Consider the following 20,104-nt stretch of genomic DNA (forward strand, 5'->3'; position numbering starts at 1 on the left):
AAGAAGAAAAGCAAGGGGCACCTGGGTGGCTCCGTCAATCAAGCGTCCGACTTCAGCTCAGGTCATGATCTTGCAGTTCGTGGGTTCAAGCCCTGCGTCAGGCTCTGTGCTGACAGCTCAGAGCCTGGAGCCTGCTTCAAATTCTGTGTCTCCCTCTCTCTCCCTTTCAGAAATTTACATTAAATTTTTTTTTTTTTTAAAAAGAAGAAAAGCAAAATTCAACACAAGATTCAGGATCATGTTTATGGTGGGAGGGTAGGGGGAAGACACAGGAAATGGGATAAATGGCTTCATATATTTAGTAAAGAATATGGCATTTAAGCTGGGCCATAGAGAATGGGAAAGATTTGGTCATTCAGAAGTCAGAAGGAAGGGAAATCTACTGAGGCAGAATAACATCTCTATCTCACATAGCCCTACACTAATCTCTACCTTCACTAAATGTATATACTTGTAGGCTGTTGAAGTTAGGCTTTTTTTGGTTACAAATAACAGAAAAATAGTAAGATCAACTTCTAAAAGTAAAAGATTATTTTCTCACATAACAAGAAATTTAAAGGTGGAAATGGTTCATCAGCTAACTCTCCACCCCCAACACACACACACACACACACACACACACACACACACACACACACACACGTATTCTTAGAGAACCCCAATTGAGAGAATTCTAGTGGAAGATAAGGCTAACGTCCCACCATGAAGGCCAGATACAAGACCCTCCTCCTCTCCATCGCAGCACAAGCTTGGAGGCAAGAACACAAATTAGGCTCGACCAATCAGCTGCTCAGTCCCAGGATCTTGACACTTCTTTTAGTGTTGTTTTTTTTGATCGCTGCATTTTTTACTGACATATAACATTGTATTAGTTTAAGGTATAAAACATAATAATCTGATCTGTGTATATATCATAAAATGAATACAAAATGATTATAAAATAAGTTAACATCTATCACCTGACCGAATTACACAACTTTTTTCTCGTGATGCAAACTTTTAAGATTTAATCTCTTAGCAACTTTCAAATACAATGCAGTATTGTATTGAATTCAATACAGTATTGTTAGCTATAGTCACTGTGCTGTACAGAACATTCCCAGAACATACCTTTTGACCCCCTTTACCCATTTCACCGACCCCTAACTCCACCTTTGGCAACCACCCATCTATTCTCTGTGAGTTCAGTTTTTTTTAGCTTTCACATGTAAGTGACCAGGATCTTGATTCTGGGACATATGAACATGGGACATATGAACATGAGGCTAGTCATTCGACACAGTGACAACAAGAGTGTACTGATCAAACTCCCTCCTGGGTACCTGCTTTGGTTCTTGCAGTCTGCCCCTCCAGAGCTGCCTTGGTTTCCTGCTCATCTCTAGGCTCCTTGTTATCATATGGGCCCCTGATACATTACTCAGACACAGCTGTCTTCTCCCAAATCTGATCTCCCCTTCTTTAGGAATAGAGCCCTGTTCTTTATTCTTTTAATCACACATTTAAAAAAAAAAAACAATATTTATATTGGAATACAACTATTTCCCAGTCTCCCTTGCAACATGGTGTGGCCATATGTACAAATAGTACACATAAGATGTAAGTAGTGATATAGTATGAAACTTCTAGGAAAGTGTAATTCCTTCTAACTGGATTGCAAGCATGCACACAGCCATTAGCTTGCACAGCTAACTTAGACCAGGAGGTAGGTGTCCTGTCCAAATACTTACATATAATTTAATATGTTATATGGTATATAGTATATATAATTTTTTAAAAAAATTGTTTTAATGTTTATTTAATTTTGAGAGAGAGAGAGAGAGAAGAGAGAGAGAGCAGGGGAGGGGCAGAGAGAGAGGAAGACACAGAATCCAAAGCAGGCTCCAGGCTCTGAGCTGTCAGCACAGAGCCCGACTTGGGGCTCAAACTCACAAATTGAGAGATCATGACCTGAGCCGAAGTCAGATGCTTAACCTGAGCCACTCAGCATTCTTAGTACATATAATTTTTATTTGTATTATATATATTAGTTTATATCTCGTTTCAATTTTCCAAATGTAAATATATATATAATTTCTATTAGTAGGGTAACCACATAACTTATTGTTCAGTAGTAATGGATACTTTGTCCTGGGAACATTGCATTATGGGGCATACTTGCATGTATGTTATTTTGATATTTATTACCTCCAGGCTGCTCGCCCCGGCCTCCTCGCCCTGGGCTGCTTGCCCCTGGCCTCCTCGCCCCGGGCCTCCAGGCCTTGAGTCACTTACCATGGCTCACCATGGCTGAAGCCGCTCCCTGTACCTGAGAGAATGGGGTCACAGAATCCCAAAAAGCGTCCAGACCCTGGTGTCTCAGCTCAGAAACTCCCTGGGAAGTTCTGAGAAATGGGAGACACACAATCCCAAGCAGTCGCTGAGAGCCCTGGCCTCCAGGCCCTGAGTCACTTACCATGCCTTACCATGGCTGAAGCCGCTCCCTGTACATGAGAGAATGGGGTCACACAATCCCAAACACCCGCCAGATCCTGGGTTCTCTGCTCAGAAACTCCCGGGGAAGGTCTGAGGGATTGGAAACACAGAATAGGTAGTGCCCCTGCTCAGCCTGGGCCTCGGGGCCCGGGGCTACTCGCCCCGGGCCTCCAGGTCCTGAGTCACTTACCATGGCTCACCATGGCTGAAGCCACTCCCTGTACTTGCGAGAAAGGGGTCACAGAATCCCAAACAGCCTCCAGAACCTGGGGTCTCAGCTCAGAAACTCCCGGGGATGGTCCGAGAAATGGGAGACACAGAATCCCAAGCAACCCCTCCAGGGGCTGTGCAGTGAGCACAAAATCCCAAGGGAGACACAAGCTAGAATCACAAAATGCCAACAAACCCTGTGGTCTTGTTATGCCCAGAATTCGTGATCCCCAAAGACCACTAGGGAGCCGAGTCCGATGCAAAAGCAAAAGAGCCTTTATTCTAGCTAGCTGGAGCTCAATCCCCTACCTGCACCGACGCAGTGGTGAGATACCAGGGAGAGAGAGCGAGTTTCAAAAGCACAAAGGTTTTATAGGGGTCTAGGGGCAGTTGGTGAGGTAATGGCTGTGGCCTCAGCCGATTGGCTGGGGAAGCGTCGTGGCCTCAGCCGATTGGCTGGGTAAGGATCGGAGTCCTGTTACGCAGGTCGCTGGGCGTGTTTTGATCAGGAAGTTTGAACGGGTGAGCAGGAGGTTACTCAAGGGGAGGAGGCGCGGTCTGAGGTTTCTGCGATTTTCCCGGGAAAGGGGTCATGTCTAGGACATAGTCACTCAAGGTGGAGGACACAGAACAAGATGGAGTCGGCCAGCATAGGCTCGCCCTTTCAGTCTCAGATCAGAAACTCCTGGGATAGGTCTGAAAGATGCGAGCCACACAATCCCAAACAGCTGCTGGAAGCCCCGGCCTCCAGGCCCTGAGTCACTTATGATGCCTTGCCATGGCTGATGCCGCTCCCTGTACCTGAGAGAATGGGGTCACAGAATCCCAAACACCCGCCAGACCCCAGGATCTCTTCTCAGAAACTCCCGGGGAAGGTCTGAGGGATGGAAGACACAGAATTCCAAGCAGCCCCTCCAGGGGCTGTGCAGCGAGCACAAAATCCCACATGAGACACATGCCTGAATCCCAAAAAGCCAACAAACCCTGTGGTCTCAGCTCAGAAACTCCCGGGTTAGTACCAAGGGATGCGAGACACAGAATCCCAAACACCCGCTGCGAACCATGGCCTCCAGGCCCTGAGTCACCTACCATGTCTCACCATGGCTGAAGCTGCTACTTGTAACTGAGAGAAAGGGGTCACAGAATCCCAAACTGCCTCTAGACCCTGGGGTCTCAGCTGAGAAACTCCCGGGAAGGTCCGAGAAATGGGAGAAACAGAATCCCAAGCAGCCCCTCAAGGGTCTGTGCAGCAAGCACAAAATTCCAAGCGAGACACATGCCTGAATCCCAAAAAGCCAACAAACCCTGTGGTCTCAGCTCAGCAACTCCCGGGATAGGTCCGAGGGATGCTAGACACAGCATCCCAAGCAGCCGCTCTCAGCCCCGGCTTCCAGGCCCTGAGTCACTTACCATGGCTCACCATGGCTGAAGCCGCTCCATTTACCTGAGAGAAAGGGGTCACAGAAGCCCAAAGAGCCGCCAGACCCTGGGGTCTCAGCTCAGAAACTCCCCGGAGAGGTCCGAGGGATGCGAGACACAGAATGGGTAGTGCCCCTGCTCGCCCCGGGCCTCCAGGGCGTAGAGGCCCCGGGGCGAGCAGGGACACTACCCATTCTGTGTCTCCAATCCCTCAGACCTTCCCCAGGAATTTCTGAGCAGAGAACCCAGGATCTGTCGGGTGTTTGGGATTGTGTGACCCCATTCTCTCATGTACAGGGAGCGGCTTCAGCCATGGTAAGGCATGATAAGTGACTCAGGGCCTGGAGGACGAGGCTCGCAGCAGCTGCTTGGGATTGTATGTCTTGCCTCTCTCGCACCTATCCCGGGAGTTTCTGACCTGACACCACAGGGTTTGATGTCGTTTTGGAATTGTAGCTTGTGTCTCACTTGGGATTTTGTACTTGCTGCATAGACCCTGGATGGGCTGATGGGATTCTGTCTCTCCCATTTCTCAGTCGTTCCCCGGGAGTTTCTGAGGTGAGACACCCAGCCTGCGGAGGCTGTTTGGGATTCTCTCTGCCCCTTTCTCTCAGATACAGGGTGCGGATTCAGCCATGGTGAGCCTTGGTAAGTGACCCCGGGCGTGGAGGCCTGGGGCGAGCAGCCCCGGGCAGGGGCAATACCCATTCTCTCTCCCATCCCTTGGACCTATCCGGGGAGTTTCTGAGCTGAGACCCCAGGGTCTGGCGGCTGTTTCGGGTTCTGTGACCCCTTTCTCTCAGGTACATGAAGCGTCTTCATCCATAGTGAGCCATGGTAAGAGACTCAGGGCCTGGAAGCAGGGGCTCACAGCGGCTCATTGGGATTCTGTGTCTCGCATCTCTCGGACCTATCCCGGGAGTTTCTGAGCTGAGACCACAGGGTTTGTTGGATTTCTGGGATTCGAGCTAGTGTCTCGCTTGGGATTTTGTGCTCTCTGCAGAGCCCCTGGAGGGGCTACTTGGGATTTTGTGTCTCCCATTTCTCGGACCTTCCCCGGGAGTTTCTCAGCTGAGACCCCTGGGTCTGGAGGCAGTTTGGGATTCTGTGACCCCTTTCTCTCAGGTACAGGGAGCAGCTTCAGCCATGGTGAGCCATGGTAATTGACTCAGGGCTTGGAGGCCGGGGCTCGTAGCAGGTGTTTGGGATTCTGTGTCTCGCATTCCTCGGTCCTAACCTGGGAGTATCTGACCTGAGACCACAGGGATTGTTGGCTTTTTAGGATTAAAGCATATGTCGCGTGTAGGATTTTGGGCTCCCTGCACAGCCCCTGGAGGGGCTGCTTGGGATTCTGTGTCTCCCACTTCTCGGACCTTCCCCGAAAGTTTCTCAGCTGAGACCCCATGGTCTGGAGGCTGCTCTCAGGTACAGGGAGAGGCTTCAGCCATGATGAGCCATGGTAAGTGATAGCCCTGGGCGAGGAGGCCCAGGGCAAGCAGCCCCGGTGGAGGAGGCCCTGGGCGAGCGGCCCCAGGCCTGGGGGCCCAGGGCGAGCAGCCCCGGGCCTGGGGGCCTGGGGTGAGCAGGGGCAGTAACCATTCTGTGTCTCCCATCCCTCGGACCTATCCGGGGAGTTTCTGAGCTGAGACCCCAGGGTCTGGAGGCTGTTTCGGGTTCTGTGACCCCTTTCTCTCAGGTCCATGAAGGGTCGTCATCCACAGAGACCCATGGTAAGATACTCAAGGCCTGGAAGCCGGGGCTCACAGCGGCTCATTGGGATTCTGTGTCTCGCATCCATCGGACCTATCCCGGGAGTTTCTGAGCTGAGACCACAGGGTTTGTTGGATTTCTGGGATTCGAGCTAGTGTCTCGCTTGGGATTTTGTGCTCTCTGCAGAGCCCCTGGAGGGGCTACTTGGGATTTTGTGTCTCCCATTTCTCGGACCTTCCCCGGGAGTTTCTCAGCTGAGACCCCTGGGTCTGGAGGCAGTTTGGGATTCTGTGACCCCTTTCTCTCAGGTACAGGGAGCAGCTTCAGCCATGGTGAGCCATGGTAATTGACTCAGGGCCTGGAGGCCGGGGCTCGTAGCAGGTGTTTGGGATTCTGTGTCTCGCATTCCTCGGTCCTAACCTGGGAGTATCTGACTTGAGACCACAGGGATTGTTGGCTTTTTAGGATTCAGGCATATGTCGCGTGTGGGATTTTGGGCTCCCTGCACAGCCCCTGGAGGGGCTGCTTGGGATTCTGTGTCTCTCACTTCTCGGACCTTCCCCGAAAGTTTCTTAGCTGAGACCCCATGGTCTGGAGGCTGCTCTCAAGTACAGGGAGAGGCTTCAGCCATGATGAGCCATAAAAAGAGACAGCCCAGGTCGAGGAGGCCCGGGGTGAGGAGGCCCGGGGCGAGCGGGGCACTTCCCATTCTGTGTATCCAATCCCTCGGACCTTTCCAGGGAGTTTCTTTGCTGACACCCCAGGGTCTGGAGTCTGTTTTGGGTTCTGTGACCCCTTTCTCTCAGGTACAGGGAGAAGCTTCAGCCTTGGTGAGCCATGGTAATGACTCAGGATCTGGAGGCCGGGGCTCGTAGCAGGTGTTTGGGATTCTGTGTCTCGCATTCCTCGGTCCTAACCCGGGAGTTTCTGAGCTGAGACCAAGGGTTGTTCGCTTTTAGGATTCAGGCATATGTCACCTTGGGATTTTGTGCTCACTGCATAGCCCCTGGAGGGGCTGCTTGGGATTCTGTGTCTCCCACTTCTCCAACCTTCCCCGTAAGTTTCTCAGCTGAGACCCCATGGTGTGGAGGCTGTGTGGGATATGCTGACCCGTTTCTCTCAGGTACAGGGAGAGGCTTCAGGCATGATAAGCCATGGTAAGAGACAGCCCCGGGAGAGATGGCCCGGGGCAGGCAGGCCCGGGCCTGGAGGGCGGGGGCGAGCGGGGCACTTCCCATTCTGTGTCTCCAATCCATCGGACCTTTCCGGAGAGTTTCTCAGCTGAGACCCCAGTGTCTGGAGGCTGTTTCGGGTTCTGTGACCCTTTTCTCTCAGGTACAGGGAGAGACTTCAGGCATGATGAGCCATGGTAAGAGACAGACCCAGGCCTGGAGGCCCGGGCCGAGCAGCCCCGGGCCTGGGGGCCCGGGCCGAGCGGGGCACTTCCCATTCTGTGTCGCCAATCCATTGGATCTTTCCGATGAGATTCTCAGCTGAGACCCCAGTGTCTGGAGGCTCTTTCGGGTTCTGTGACCCCTTTCTCTCAGGTAAAGGGAGCGGCTTCAGCCATGGGGAACCATGGTAATGACTCAGGCCCTGGAGGCCGGGGTCGTAGCAGGTGGTTGGGATTCTGGGTCTGGCATCCCTCGGTCCTAACCCGGGAGTTTCTGAGCTGAGAGGAAGGGTTTGTTGGGTTTTGAGGATTCAGGCATATGTTTCCTTGGGATTTTGTGCTCGCTGCATAGCCCCTGGAGGGGCTACTTGGGATTCTGTGTCTCCCACTGCTCCAACCTTCCCCGTAAGTTTCTCAGCTGAGACCCCATGGTGTGGAGGCTGTGTGGGATACTCTGACCCGTTTCTCTCAGGTACAGGGAGAGGCTTCAGGCATGATGAGCCAAGGTAAGAGACAGCCCCGGGGGGGGGAGGCCCGAGGTGAGCAGCCCCGGCCTGGAGCCCCCGTGGGCGAGCAGCCCCGGCCTGGAGCCCCCGTGGGCGAGCAGCCCCCGGCCTGGAGGCCCGGGGCGAGCGGGCCAGTTCCAATTTTTGTCTCCAATCCATCGGACCTTTCTGGGGAGTTTCCCAGCTGAAACCCCAGTGTCTGGAGGCTGTTTTGGGTTCTGTGACCCTTTTCTCTCAGGTACAGGGAGAGGCTTCAGCATGATGAGCCATGGTAAGAGACAGCCTGGGCGAGGAGGACCAGGGCAAGCAGCTCCAGGCCTGGAGGCCCCGGGGCAAAAAGCCCCTGGCCAGGGGGGGCGAACAGACCCCGGCCTGGAGCCCCGGGGCGAACAGACCCCGGCCTGGAGGCCCGGGCCCAGCAGACCCCGGCCTGGGGGCCCGGGCCGAGCAGCCCCGGGCCTGGGGGCCCGGGCCGAGCAGCCCCGGGCCTGGGGGCCCGGGCCGAGCGGGGCACTTCCCATTCTGTGTCGCCAATCCATTGGATCTTTCCGATGAGATTCTCAGCTGAGACCCCAGTGTCTGGAGGCTCTTTCGGGTTCTGTGACCCCTTTCTCTAAGGTAAAGGGAGCGGCTTCAGCCATGGGGAACCATGGTAATGACTCAGGCCCTGGAGGCCGGGGGTCGTAGCAGGTGTTTGGGATTCTGGGTCTGGCATCCCTCGGTCCTAACCCGGGAGTTTCTGAGCTGAGAGGAAGGGTTTGTTGGGTTTTGAGGATTCAGGCATATGTTTCCTTGGGATTTTGTGCTCGCTGCATAGCCCCTGGAGGGGCTACTTGGGATTCTGTGTCTCCCACTGCTCCCACCTCCCAGTAAGTTTCTCAGCTGAGACCCCATGGTGTGGAGGCTGTGTGGGATACTCTGACCCGTTGCTCTCAGATACAGGGAGAGGCTTCAGGCATGATGAACCATGGTAAGAGACAGCCCACAGCGAGGATGCCCTGGGAGAGCAGCCCCAGGCCTGGAGGCCCCGGCCGAGCAGCCCCGGGCCAGCAGCCACGGTCCTGGAGGCCCGGTGCGAGCAGCCCCCGGCTGGAGGCCCGGGATGAGCAGCCCCATGCCTGAAGGCCCGGGGTGAGCGGGGCACTTCCCATTCTGGGTCTCCAATCCATCGGACCTTTCCGTGGAGTTTCTCAGCTGAGATCCCAGTGTCTGGAGGTTGTTTCGGGTTGTGTGACCCCTTTCTCTCTGGTTAATGGAGCGGCTTCAGCCGTGGTGAGCCATGGTAATGCCTCAGGCCCTGGAGGCCGGGGGTCATAGCAGGTGTTTGGGATTCTGGGTCTCGCATCTATCAGTCCTAACCAGGGAGTTTCTGAGCTGAGGCAGGGTTTCTTGGCTTTTTAGGATTCACGCATATGTTTCCTTGGGATTTTGTGCTGGCTGCATAGCCCCTGGAGTGGCTGCTTGGGTTCTGTGTCTCCCACTGCTCCAACCTTCCCCGTAAGTTTCTTAGCTGAGACCCCATGGTGTTGAGGCTGTGTGGGATACTCTGACCCGTTACACTCAGGTACAGGGAGAGGCTTCAGGCATGATGAGCCAAGGTAAGAGACAGCCCGGGGCGAGGAGGCCCGGGGCGAGGAGACCCGAGGCAAGGAGTTCCGGGGCGAGGAGGCCTGGGGCGAGGAGTCCCTGGTGAGGAGGCCCGGGGCGAGCATCCCGGGAAGAGGATGCCCGGGGCGAGCAGCCCTGGGAGGGGAGGCCCCGGGCCTGGAGGCCCCGGGCCCGCAGCCCTGGGCCTGGAGTCCCCTTGTGAGCAGTCACGGGCCTGGAGGCCCGGGGATAGCAGGGCACTTCCCATTCTGTGTCTCCAATCCATCGGACCTTTACGGGGAGTTTCTCAGCTGAGACCCCAGTGTCTGGAGGCTGATTCGTGTTCTGTCACCCCTTTCTCTCAGGTAAAGGGAGTAGCTTCAGCCATGGTGAGCCTTGGTAATGACTCAGGCCCTGGAGGCCGGAGCTCGTAGCAGGTGTTTGGGATTCTGGGTCTCGCATCCCTCGGTCCTAACCCGGGAGTTTTTGAGCGGAGAGGAAGGGTTTGTTGACTTTTTAGGATTCAGGCATATGTTTCCTTGGGTTTTGTGCTCACTACATAGCCCCTGGAGGGGCTGCTTGGGATTCTGTGTCTCCCACTGCTCCCACCTCCCAGTAAGTTTCTCAGCTGAGACCCCATGGTGTGGAGGCTGTGTGGGATACTCTGACCCGTTACACTCAGGTACAGGGAGAGGCTTCAGGCATGATGAGCCATGGAAAGAGACAGCCCAGGGCTAGGAGGCCGGGGCGAGGAGGCCGGGGCGAGGAGGCCCCGGGGCGAGGAGTTCTGGGACGAGGAGGCCCAGGGCTAGCAGCCCTGGGCCTGGAGGCCCCGGGCGAGTAGCCGCGGGCCTGGAGGCCCCGGGCATGCAGCCCCGCACCTGGAGGCCCCGGGCCAGCATCCCCGGGCATGGAGGCCCCGGGCGAGCAGGGCACTTCACATTCTGTGTCTCCAATCCATCGGACCTTTCCGGGGAGTTTCTCAGCTGAGACCCCAGTGTCTGGAGGCTGTTTCTGGTTCCGTGACCCCTTTCTCTCAGGAAAAGGGAGTGGCTTCATCCATGGTGAGCCATGGTAATGCCTCAGGCCCTGGAGGCCGGGGGTCGTAGCAGGTGTTTGGGATTCTGGGTCTCCCATCCCTTAGTCCTAATCCGGGAGTTTCTGAGCTGAGAGGAAGGGTTTGTTGGCTTCTTAGGATTCAGGCATATGTTTCCTTGGTATTTGGTGCTCGCTGCAAAGCCCTTGGAGGGGCTGCTTCGGTTCTGTGTGTCCCACTGCTCCAACCTTCCCCGTAAGTTTCTCAGCTGAGACCCCATGGTGTAGAGACTGTCTGGGATACTCTGACCCGTTTCTCTCAGGTACAGGGAGAGGCTTCAGGCATGATGAGCCATGGAAAGAGACAGCTCCAGGCGAGGATGCCCGGGATGAGGAGGTCCAAGGGGAGGAGGTCCGGGGCAAGGAAGCCCGGGGCGAGGAGCCCCGGGCGAGGAGGCCCGGGGCAAGCAACCCCGGGCCAGGAGGCCCGGGGCGAGCAACCCCGGGCCAGGAGGCCCCTGGCGAGCAGCCCCGGGCGAGCAGCCCCAGGCCTGGAGGCCCAGGGCCAGCAGGGCACTTCACATTCTGTGTCTCCAATCCGTCGGACCTTTCCGTGGAGTTTCTCAGCTGAGACCCCAGTGTTTGGAGGCTCTTTCGTTTTCTGTGACCCCTTTCTCTCAGGTAAAGGGAGCAGCTTCAGCCATGGTGTGCCATGGTAATTACTCAGGCCCTGGAGGCCGGGGGTCGTAGCAAGTGTTTGGGATTCTGGGTGTCGCATCCCTCGGTCCTAACCTGGGAGTTTCTGAGCTGAGAGGAAGAGTTTGTTGCCTTTTTAGGATTCAGGCATATGTTTCCTTGGGATTTTGTGCTCGCTGCATAGCCCCTGGAGGGGCTGCTTGGGATTCTGTGTCTCCCACTGCTCCAACCTTCCCCGTAAGTTTCTCAGCTGAGACCCCATGGTGTGTAGGCTGTGTGGGATTCTCTGACCCGTTTATCTCAGATACAGGAAGAGGCTTCAGGCATGATGAGCCATGGTAAGATACAGCCTCGGGCGAGCAGCCCCGGGCAAGGAGGCCCGGGGCGAGCTGGGCACTTCCAAATCTTTGTCTCCAATCCATCGGACCTTCTTGGGGAGTTTCTCAGCTGAGACCCAAGTGTCTGAAGGCTGTTTTGGGTTCTGTGACCCGTTTCTCTCAGGTACAGGGAGAGGCTTCAGGCATGATGAGCCATGGTAAGAGACAGCCCCGGGCGAGGAGGCCCGGGGCGAGGAGGTCCGGTATGAGGAACCCCGGGGCAAGCAGCCTCAGGCGAGGAGGCACCGGGCGAGTAGCCCCGGGCCTGGAGGCCCCGTGCGACCCGCCCCGGGCCTGGAGGCCCGGCGCCAGCAGCCCCGTGCCTGGAGCCCCAGGCCAGCAGCCCTGGGCCTGGAGGCCCCGTGGGAGCAGCCCCGGGCCTGTAGACCCCGGGCGAGCAGCCCCGGGCCTGGAGGCCCTGGGCGAGCAGCCCTGGGCCAGCAGCCATGGGCCTGGAGGCCCCGGGTGAGCAGCCCAGGGCCTGGAGGCCTAGGGCGACAGCCCCGGGCCAACAGCCCCAGGTCTGGAGGCCCCGGGCGAGCGGGGCACTTCCCATTCTGTGTCTCCAATCCATCGGACCTTTCCAGGGAGTTTCTCAGCTGAGACCTCAGTGTCTGGAGGCTGTTTCGGGTTCTGTGACCCCTTTCTCTCAGGTAAAGGGAGTGGCTTCAGCCATGGTGAGCCATGGTAATGACTCAGGCCCTGAAGGCCGGGGGTCCTAGCAGGTGTTTGGGATTCTGGGTCTCGCATCCCTCAGTCCTAACCCAGGAGTTTCTGAGCTGAGAGGAAGGGTTTGTTGGCTTCTTAGGATTCAGGCATATGTTTCCTTGGTATTTGGTGCTTGCTGCATAGCCCCTGGAGCGGCTGCTTGGGTTCTGCGTCTCCCACTGCTCCAACTTCCCCGTAAGTTTCTCAGCTGAGACTCCGTGGTGTGGAGGCTGTGTGGGATATTTTGACCCGTTTCTCTCAGGTACAGGGAGAGGCTTCAGGCATGATGAGCCGTGGTAAGAGACAGCGCCAGGCGAGGATGCCCGGGGCGAGGAGGCCCGGGGCGAGGAGTCCATGGTGAGGAGGCCCGGGGCGAGCAGCCCTGGGAGGGGATGCCTGGGGCGAGCAGCCCCGGGCCTGGAGTCCCCTTGTGAGCAGTCACGGGCCTGGAGGCCCAGGGATAGCGGGGCACTTCCCATTCTGTGTCTCCAATCCATCGGACCTTTACGGGGAGTTTCTCAGCTGAGACCCCAGTGTCTGGAGGCTGATTCGTGTTCTGTCACCCTTTTCTCTCAGGTAAAGGGAGTAGCTTCAGCCATGGTGAGCCTTGGTAATGACTCAGGCCCTGGAGGCCGGGGTTCGTAGCAGGTGTTTGGGATTCTGGGTCTCGCATCCCTCGGTCCTAACCAGGGAGTTTCTGAGCGGAGAGGAAGGGTTTGTTGCCTTTTTAGGATTCAGGCATATGTTTCCTTGGGATTTTGTGCTCGCTGCATAGCCCCTGGAGGGGCTGCTTGGGATTCTGTGTCTCCCACTGCTCCAACCTTCCCCGTAAGTTTCTCAGCTGAGACCCCATGGTGTGTAGGCTGTGTGGGATTCTCTGACCCGTTTATCTCAGATACAGGGAGAGGCTTCAGGCATGATGAGCCATGGTAAGAGACAGCCTCGGGCGAGGAGGCCCGGGGCGAGCAGCCCTGGGCGAGGAGGCCCGGGGCGAGCAGCCCCGGGGCGAGCTGGGCACTTCCAATTCTTTGTCTCCAATCCATCGGACCTTCTTGGGGAGTTTCTCAGCTGAGACCCAAGTGTCTGAAGGCTGTTTTGGGTTCTGTGACCCGTTTCTCTCAGGTACAGGGAGAGGCTTCAGGCATGATGAGCCATGGTAAGAGACAGCCCCGGGCGAGGGGGCCCGGGGCGAGGAGGTCCGGTATGAGGAACCCCGGGGCAAGCAGCCTCAGGCGAGGAGGCACCTGGCGAGTAGCCCAGGGCCTCGAGGCCCTGTGCGACCCGCCCCAGGCCTGGAGGCCCCGCGCCAGCAGCCCCGTGCCTGGAGCCCCAGGCCAGCAGCCCCGTGCCTGGAGCCCCAGGCCAGCAGCCCCGTGCCTGGAGCCCCAGGCCAGCAGCCCTGGGCCTGGAGGCCCCGTGGGAGCAGCCCCGGGCCTGTAGACCCAGGGCGAGCAGCCCTGGGCCTGGAGGCCCTGGGCGAGCAGCCCTGGGCCAGCAGCCACGGGCCTGGAGGCCCCGGGCGAGCAGCCCAGGGCCTGGAGGCCTAGGGCGACAGCCCCGGGCCAACAGCCCCAGGTCTGGAGGCCCCGGGCGAGCGGGGCACTTCCCATTCTGTGTCTCCAATCCATCGGACCTTTCCAGGGAGTTTCTCAGCTGAGACCTCAGTGTCTGGAGGCTGTTTCGGGTTCTGTGACCCCTTTCTCTCAGGTAAAGGGAGTGGCTTCAGCCATGGTGAGCCATGGTAATGACTCAGGCCCTGAAGGCCGGGGGTCGTAGCAGGTGTTTGGGATTCTGGGTCTCGCATCCCTCAGTCCTAACCCAGGAGTTTCTGAGCTGAGAGGAAGGGTTTGTTGGCTTCTTAGGATTCAGGCATATGTTTCCTTGGTATTTGGTGCTCGCTGCATAGCCCCTGGAGCGGCTGCTTGGGTTCTGTGTCTCCCACTGCTCCAACTTCCCCGTAAGTTTCTCAGCTGAGACTCCGTGGTGTGGAGGCTGTGTGGGATACTTTGACCCGTTTCTCTCAGGTACAGGGAGAGGCTTCAGGCATGATGAGCCGTGGTAAGAGACAGCGCCAGGCGAGGATGCCCGGGGCGAGGATGCCCGGGGCGAGGAGACCCGAGGCGAGGAGTTCCGGGGCGAGGAGGCCCGGGGCGAGGAGTCCATGGTGAGGAGGCCCGGGGCGAGCAGCCCTGGGAGGGGAGGCCCGGGTCGAGCAGCCCCGGGCCTGGAATCCCCTTGTGAGCAGTCACGGGCCTGGAGGCCCGGGGATAGCGGGGCACTTCCCATTCTGTGTCTCCAATCCATCGGACCTTTATGGGGAGTTTCTCAGCTGAGACCCCAGTGTCTGGAGGCTGATTCGTGTTCTGTCACCCCTTTCTCTCAGGTAAAGGGAGTAGCTTCAGCCATGGTGAGCCTTGGTAATGACTCAGGCCCTGGAGGCCGGGGTTCGTAGCAGGTGTTTGGGATTCGGGGTCTCGCATGCCTCGGTCCTAACCAGGGAGTTTCTGAGCGGAGAGGAAGGGTTTGTTGACTTTTTAGGATTCAGGCATATGTTTCCTTGGGTTTTGTGCTCACTGCATAGCCCCTGGAGGGGCTGCTTGGGATTCTGTGTCTCCCACTGCTCCAACCTTCCCCGTAAGTTTCTCAGCTGAGACCCCATGGTGTGTAGGCTGTGTGGGATTCTCTGACCCGTTTATCTCAGATACAGGGAGAGGCTTCAGGCATGATGAGCCATAGTAAGAGACAGCCTCGGGCGAGGAGGCCCGGGGCGAGCAGCCCCGGGCGAGGAGGCCCGGGGCGAGGAGTTCTGGGACGAGGAGGCCCGGGGCTAGCAGCCCTGGGCCTGGAGGCCCCGGGCGAGTAGCCGCGGGCCTGGAGGCCCCGGGCGTGCAGCCCTGGGCCTGGAGGCCCCGGGCCAGCAGCCCCGCGCCTGGAGGCCCCGGGCCAGCATCCCGGGGCCTGGAGGCCCCGGGCGAGCAGGGCACTTCACATTCTGTGTCTCCAATCCATCGGACCTTTCCGGGGAGTTTCTCAGCTGAGACCCCAGTGTCTGGAGGCTGTTTCTGGTTCCGTGACCCCTTTCTCTCAGGAAAAGGGAGTGGCTTCATCCATGGTGAGCCATGGTAATTCCTCAGGCCTTGGAGGCCGAGGGTCGTAGCAGGTGTTTGGGATTCTGGGTCTCCCATCCCTGTCCTAATCCGGGAGTTTCTGAGCTGAGAGGAAGGGTTTGTTGGCTTCTTAGGATTCAGGCATATGTTTCCTTGGTATTTTGTGCTCGCTGCATAGCCCCTGGAGGGGCTGCTTTTGTTCTGTGTGTCCTACTGCCCCAAACTTCCCCATAAGTTTCTCAGCTGAGACCCCATGGTGTAGACTGTGTGGGATAATCTGACCTGTTTCTCTAAGGTACAGGGAGAAGCTTCAGGCTTGATGAGCCATGTTAAGAGACAGCCCCGTGCGAGGATGCCCGGGGCGAGTAGGTCCGGGGCGAGGAGGCCCAGAGCGAGGATGCCCAGGCGAGGAGGCCCGGGGAGAGCACCCCCGGGGCCCGGAGTCCCTGGGCGAGTAGCCCCGGGCCTGGAGGCCCCAGGCGAGCAGCCCCAGGCCTGGAGGCCCCTGTCGAGCAGCCCTGGGCCAGCAGCCCCGGGCCTGGAGGCCCTGGGCGAGCAGCCCCGGGCAGGAGGCCCGGGCGCGCGGGGCACTTCCCATTCTGTGTCTCCAGTACATCGGACCTTTCCGGGTAGTGTCTAAGCTGAGACCTCAGTGTTCGGAGGCTGTTTCCCATTCAGTGACCCCTTTCTCTCAGGTAAAGGGAGTGGCTTCAGCCATGGGGAGCCATGGTAATGACTCAGGCCCTGGAGGCTGGGGGTCGTAGCAGGTGTTTGGGATTCTGGGTCTCGCATTTCTCGCTCCTAACCCGGGAGTTTCTGAGCTGAGAGGAAGGGTTTCTTGGCTTTTTAGGATTCAAGCATATGTTTCCTTGGGATTTTGTGCTCCCTGCATAGCCCCTGGAGGGGCTGCTTGGATTCTGTGTCTCCCACTGCTCCAACCTTCCCTGTAAGTTTCTCAGCTGAGACCCCATGGTGTGGAGGCTGTGTGGGATACTCTAACCGTTTCTCTCAGGTACAGGGAGAGGCTTCAGGCATGATGAGCCAGGTAAGAGACAGCCCCGGGCGCGGAGACCCGGGGCGAGGAGGCCCGGGGTGAGGAGGCCCGGGGCGAGGAGGCCCAGGGCGAGCAGCCCAAGGCCGGGAGGCCCCGGGCGAGCAGCCCAGGGCCGGGAGGCCCCAGGCACGCGGGGCACTTCCATTCTGTGTCCTAATACATCGGAACTTTCCGGGGAGTTTCTCAGCTGGGACCCCAGTGTGTGGAGGCTTTTTCGGGTTCTGTGACCCCTTTCTCTCAGGTAAAGGGAGTGGCTTCAGCCATGGGGAACCATGGTAATGACTCAGGCCTTGGAGGCTGGGTGTCGTGACAGGTGTTTGGGATTCTGGGTCTAGCATTTCTCGCTCCTAACCCGGGAGTTTCTGAGCTGAGAGGAAGGGTTTGTTGCATTTTTAGGATTCAGGCATATGTTTCCTTGGGATTTTGTGCTCCCTGCATAGCACCTGGAGGGGCTGCTTGGGTTCTGTGTCTCCCACTGCTCCAACCTTCCCCATAAGTTTCTCCGCTGAGACTCCATGGTATGGAGGCTGTGTGGGATACACTGACCCATTTCTTTCAGGTACAGGGAGAGACTTCAGGCATGATGAGCCATGGTAAGAGACAGCCCCGGGCGAGGATGCCCGGGGCGAGGAGGTCCAGGGCGAGGAGGCCCGGAGCGAGGATGCCCCGGCGGGAGGCCCGGGGCGAGCAGCCCCAGGCCTGGAGGCCCCAGGCGAGCAGCCCCAGGCCTGGAGGTCCCTGGCGAGCAGCCCTGGGCCAGCAGCCACGGGCCTGGAGGCCCCGGGTGACCATTCCCGGGCCTGGAGGCCCCGGGCGCGCGGGGTACTTCCCATTCTGTGTCTCCAATACATCGGACCTTTCCGGGTAGTGTCTAAGCTGAGACCCCAGTGTTCGGAGGCTGTTTCCCGTTCAGTGACCCCTTTCTCTCAGGTAAAGGGAGTGGTTTCAGCCATGGGGAATCATGGTAATGACTCAGGCCCTGGAGGCTGGGGGTCGTAGCAGGTGTTTGGGATTCTGGGTCTCGCATTTCTCGCTCCTAACCCGGGAGTTTCTGAGGTGAGAGGAAGGGTTTCTTGGCTTTTTAGGATTCAAGCATATGTTTCCTTGGGATTTTGTGCTCGCTGCATAGCCCCTGGAGGGGCTGCTTGGATTCTGTGTCTCCCACTGCTCCAACCTTCCGCGTAAGTTTCTCAGCTGAGACCCCATGGTGTGGAGGCTGTGTAGGATTCTCTGACCCGTTTCTCTCAGGTACAGGGAGAGGCTTCAGGCATGATGAGCCATGGTAAGAGCCCCGGGCGAGGAGGCCTGGGGCGAGCAGCCCCAGGCGAGGAGGCATCTAGCGAGCAGCCCCGGGCCTGGAGGCCCCGGGCGAGCAGCCCCAACCGGGAGGCCCCAGGCGCGTGGGGCACTTCCCATTCTCTGTCTCCAATCCATCGGAACTTTCCGGGGAGTTTCTCAGCTGTGACCCCAGTGTCTGGAGGCTGTTTCGGGTTCTGTGACCCCTTTCTCTCAGGTAAAGACAGTGGCTTCAGCCATGGGGAGCCATGGTAATGACTCAGGCCCTGGAGGCCGGGGCCCGTAGCAGGTGTTTGGGATTCTGGGTCTCGCATCCCTCAGTCCTAACCCGGGAGTTTCTGAGCTGAGAAGCAGGGTTTGTTGGCTTCTTAGGATTCGGGCATACGTTTCCTTGGGATTTAGTGCTCCCTGTATAGCACCTGGAGGGGCTGCTTGGGTTCTGTGTCTCCCATTGCTCCAACCTCCCCCATACGTTTCTCCGATGAGACTCCATGGTGTGGAGGCTGTTTGGGATACACTGAACCGTTTCTCTCAGATACAGGGAGAGGCTTCAGGCATGATGAGCCATGGTAAGCTACAGCCCCGGGCGAGGATGCCCGGGACGAGGAGGCCCGGGGCAAGCACCCCCGTGCCCGGAGTCCCTGGGCGAGCAGCCCACGGCCTCGAGGCCCCAGGCGAGCAGCCCCAGGCCTGGAGGACCCTGGCGAGCAGCCCTGGGCCAGCAGCCCCGGGTGAGCAGCCCCGCGCCTGGAGGCCCCTGGCCTGGAGGCCCCGGGCGAGCAGCCCCGGGCCTGTAGGCCCCGGGCGAGCAGCTCTGGGCCAGCAGCCCCAGTTCTGGAGGCCCCAGGGCCAGCCGCCCGGGGCCTGGAGGCTCGGGGCGAGCGGGGCACTTCCCATTCTGTGTCTCCAATCCGTCGGACCTTTCCGTGGAGTTTCTCAGCTGAGACCCCAGTGTCTGGAGGCTGTTTCGGGTTCTGTGACCCCTTTCTCTCAGGTAAAGACAGTGGCTTCAGCCATGGGGAGCCATGGTAATGACTCAGGCCCTGGAGGCCGGGGGTCGTAGCAGGTGTTTGGGATTCTGGGTCTCGCATCCCTCGGTCCTAACCCGGGAGGTTCTGAGCGGAGAGGAAGGGTTTGTTGACTTTTTAGGATTCAGATATAGGTTTCCTTGGATTTTGTGCTCGTGGCATAGCCCCTGGAGGGGTTTCTTGGGATTCTGTGTCTCACTGCTCCAACCTTCCCCGTAAGTTTCTCAGCTGAGACCCCATGGTGTGGAAGCTGTGTAAGATACTCTGACCCGTTTCACTCAGGTACAGGGAGAGGCTTCAGGCATGATGAGCCATGGTAAGAGACAGCGCCAGGCGAGGAGGCCCGGGGCGAGGAGGCCCGGGGCGAGGAGGCCCGGGGCGAGGAGGCCCGGGGCGAGGAGGCCCGGGGCGAGGAGGCCCGGGGCGAGCAGCCCCTGGCCTGGAGGCCCCAGACGAGCAGCTCCAGGCATGGAGGCCCCTGGCGAGCAGCCCCGGGCCAGCAGCCAAGGGCCTGGAGGCCCCGGGCGAGCAGCCCCGGGCTGGAGGCCCGGGGCGAACAGCCCCATGCCTGGAGGCCCGGGGCGAGCGGGGCACTTCCCATTCTCTGTCTCCAATCCATCGGACCTTTCCGGGAAGTTTCTCAGCTGAGACCCCAGTGTCTGGAGGCTGTTTCGGGTTCTGTGATCCCTTTCTCTCAGGTAAAGGGAGTGGCTTCAGCCATGGTGAGCCATGGTAATGACTCAGGCCCTGAAGGCCGGGGGTCGTAGCAGGTGTTTGGGATTCTGGGTCTTCCATCCCTCAGTCCTAACCCCGGGAGTTTCTGAGCTGAGAGGAAGGGTTTGTTGGCTTCTTAGGATTCAGGCATAAGTTTCCTTGTGAGTTTGTGCTCACTGCATTGCCTCTGGAGGGTTCCTTGGGTTCTTTGTCTCCCACTGCTCCAACCTTCCCCATAAGTTTCTCAGCTGAGACTCCATGGTGTGGAGGCTGTGTGTGATACACTGACCCGTTTCTCTCAGGTACAGGGAGAGGCTTCAGGCATGATGAGCCATGGTAAGAGACAGCCCCGGGGGAGGAGGCCTAGGGCGAGGAGGTCCGGGGCGAGGACGCCCGGTTGAGGAGGCCCGGGGCTAGCGGCCCCGGGGGAGGAGGCTCGGGGCGAGCGGCCCCGGGCCTGCAAGCCCTGGGCGAAGGGGCACTTCCCATTTTGTGTCTCCAATCCATCGGAACTTTCCAGGGAGTTTCTCAGCTGAGACCCCAGTGTCTGGAGGCTGTTTCGGGTTCTGTGTCCCCTTTCTCTCAGGTAAAGGGAGTGGCTTCAGCCATGGTGAGCCATGGTAATGGCTCAGGCCCTGGAGGCCAGGGGTCGTAGCAGGTTTTTGGGATTCTGGGTCTCGCATCCCTCAGTCCTAACCCGGGAGTTTCTGAGCTGAGAAGAAGGGTTTGTTGGCTTCTTAGGATTCAGGCATATGTTTCCTTGGTATTTTGTGCTCGCTGCATAGCACCTGG

The 20,104-nt window shown here is 58.3% G+C and overlaps 1 protein-coding gene across 6 annotated transcripts in view; it reads right to left on the reverse strand.

The window, feature by feature from the left end:
• ANKRD45 (ankyrin repeat domain 45) overlaps positions 1-3,048 on the reverse strand; it is a 47,729-nt gene extending 44,681 nt beyond the window's left edge. The window contains exons 1-3 of one of the 6 annotated variants that reach the window (XM_045048826.1): positions 2,992-3,037; positions 2,453-2,562; positions 2,185-2,305 (exon numbers count right to left, since the gene is read on the reverse strand). In XM_045048826.1, the coding sequence (XP_044904761.1) occupies positions 2,185-2,274 (90 nt within the window). In that variant the 5' untranslated portion in view covers positions 2,275-2,305; positions 2,453-2,562; positions 2,992-3,037. Of the gene's footprint in view, positions 1-2,184; positions 2,306-2,452; positions 2,563-2,878; positions 2,900-2,991 lie in introns of those variants that run through there. The other 5 variants (XM_045048827.1, XM_045048828.1, XM_045048829.1 and 2 more) reach the window with 5 other exon arrangements.
• Positions 3,049-20,104: the final 17,056 nt, after the last annotated feature.

Source organism: Felis catus, chromosome F1 (genome assembly GCF_018350175.1).
Source record: "Felis catus isolate Fca126 chromosome F1, F.catus_Fca126_mat1.0, whole genome shotgun sequence".
In the NCBI taxonomy this organism is placed as follows: Eukaryota; Metazoa; Chordata; class Mammalia; order Carnivora; family Felidae; genus Felis; species Felis catus.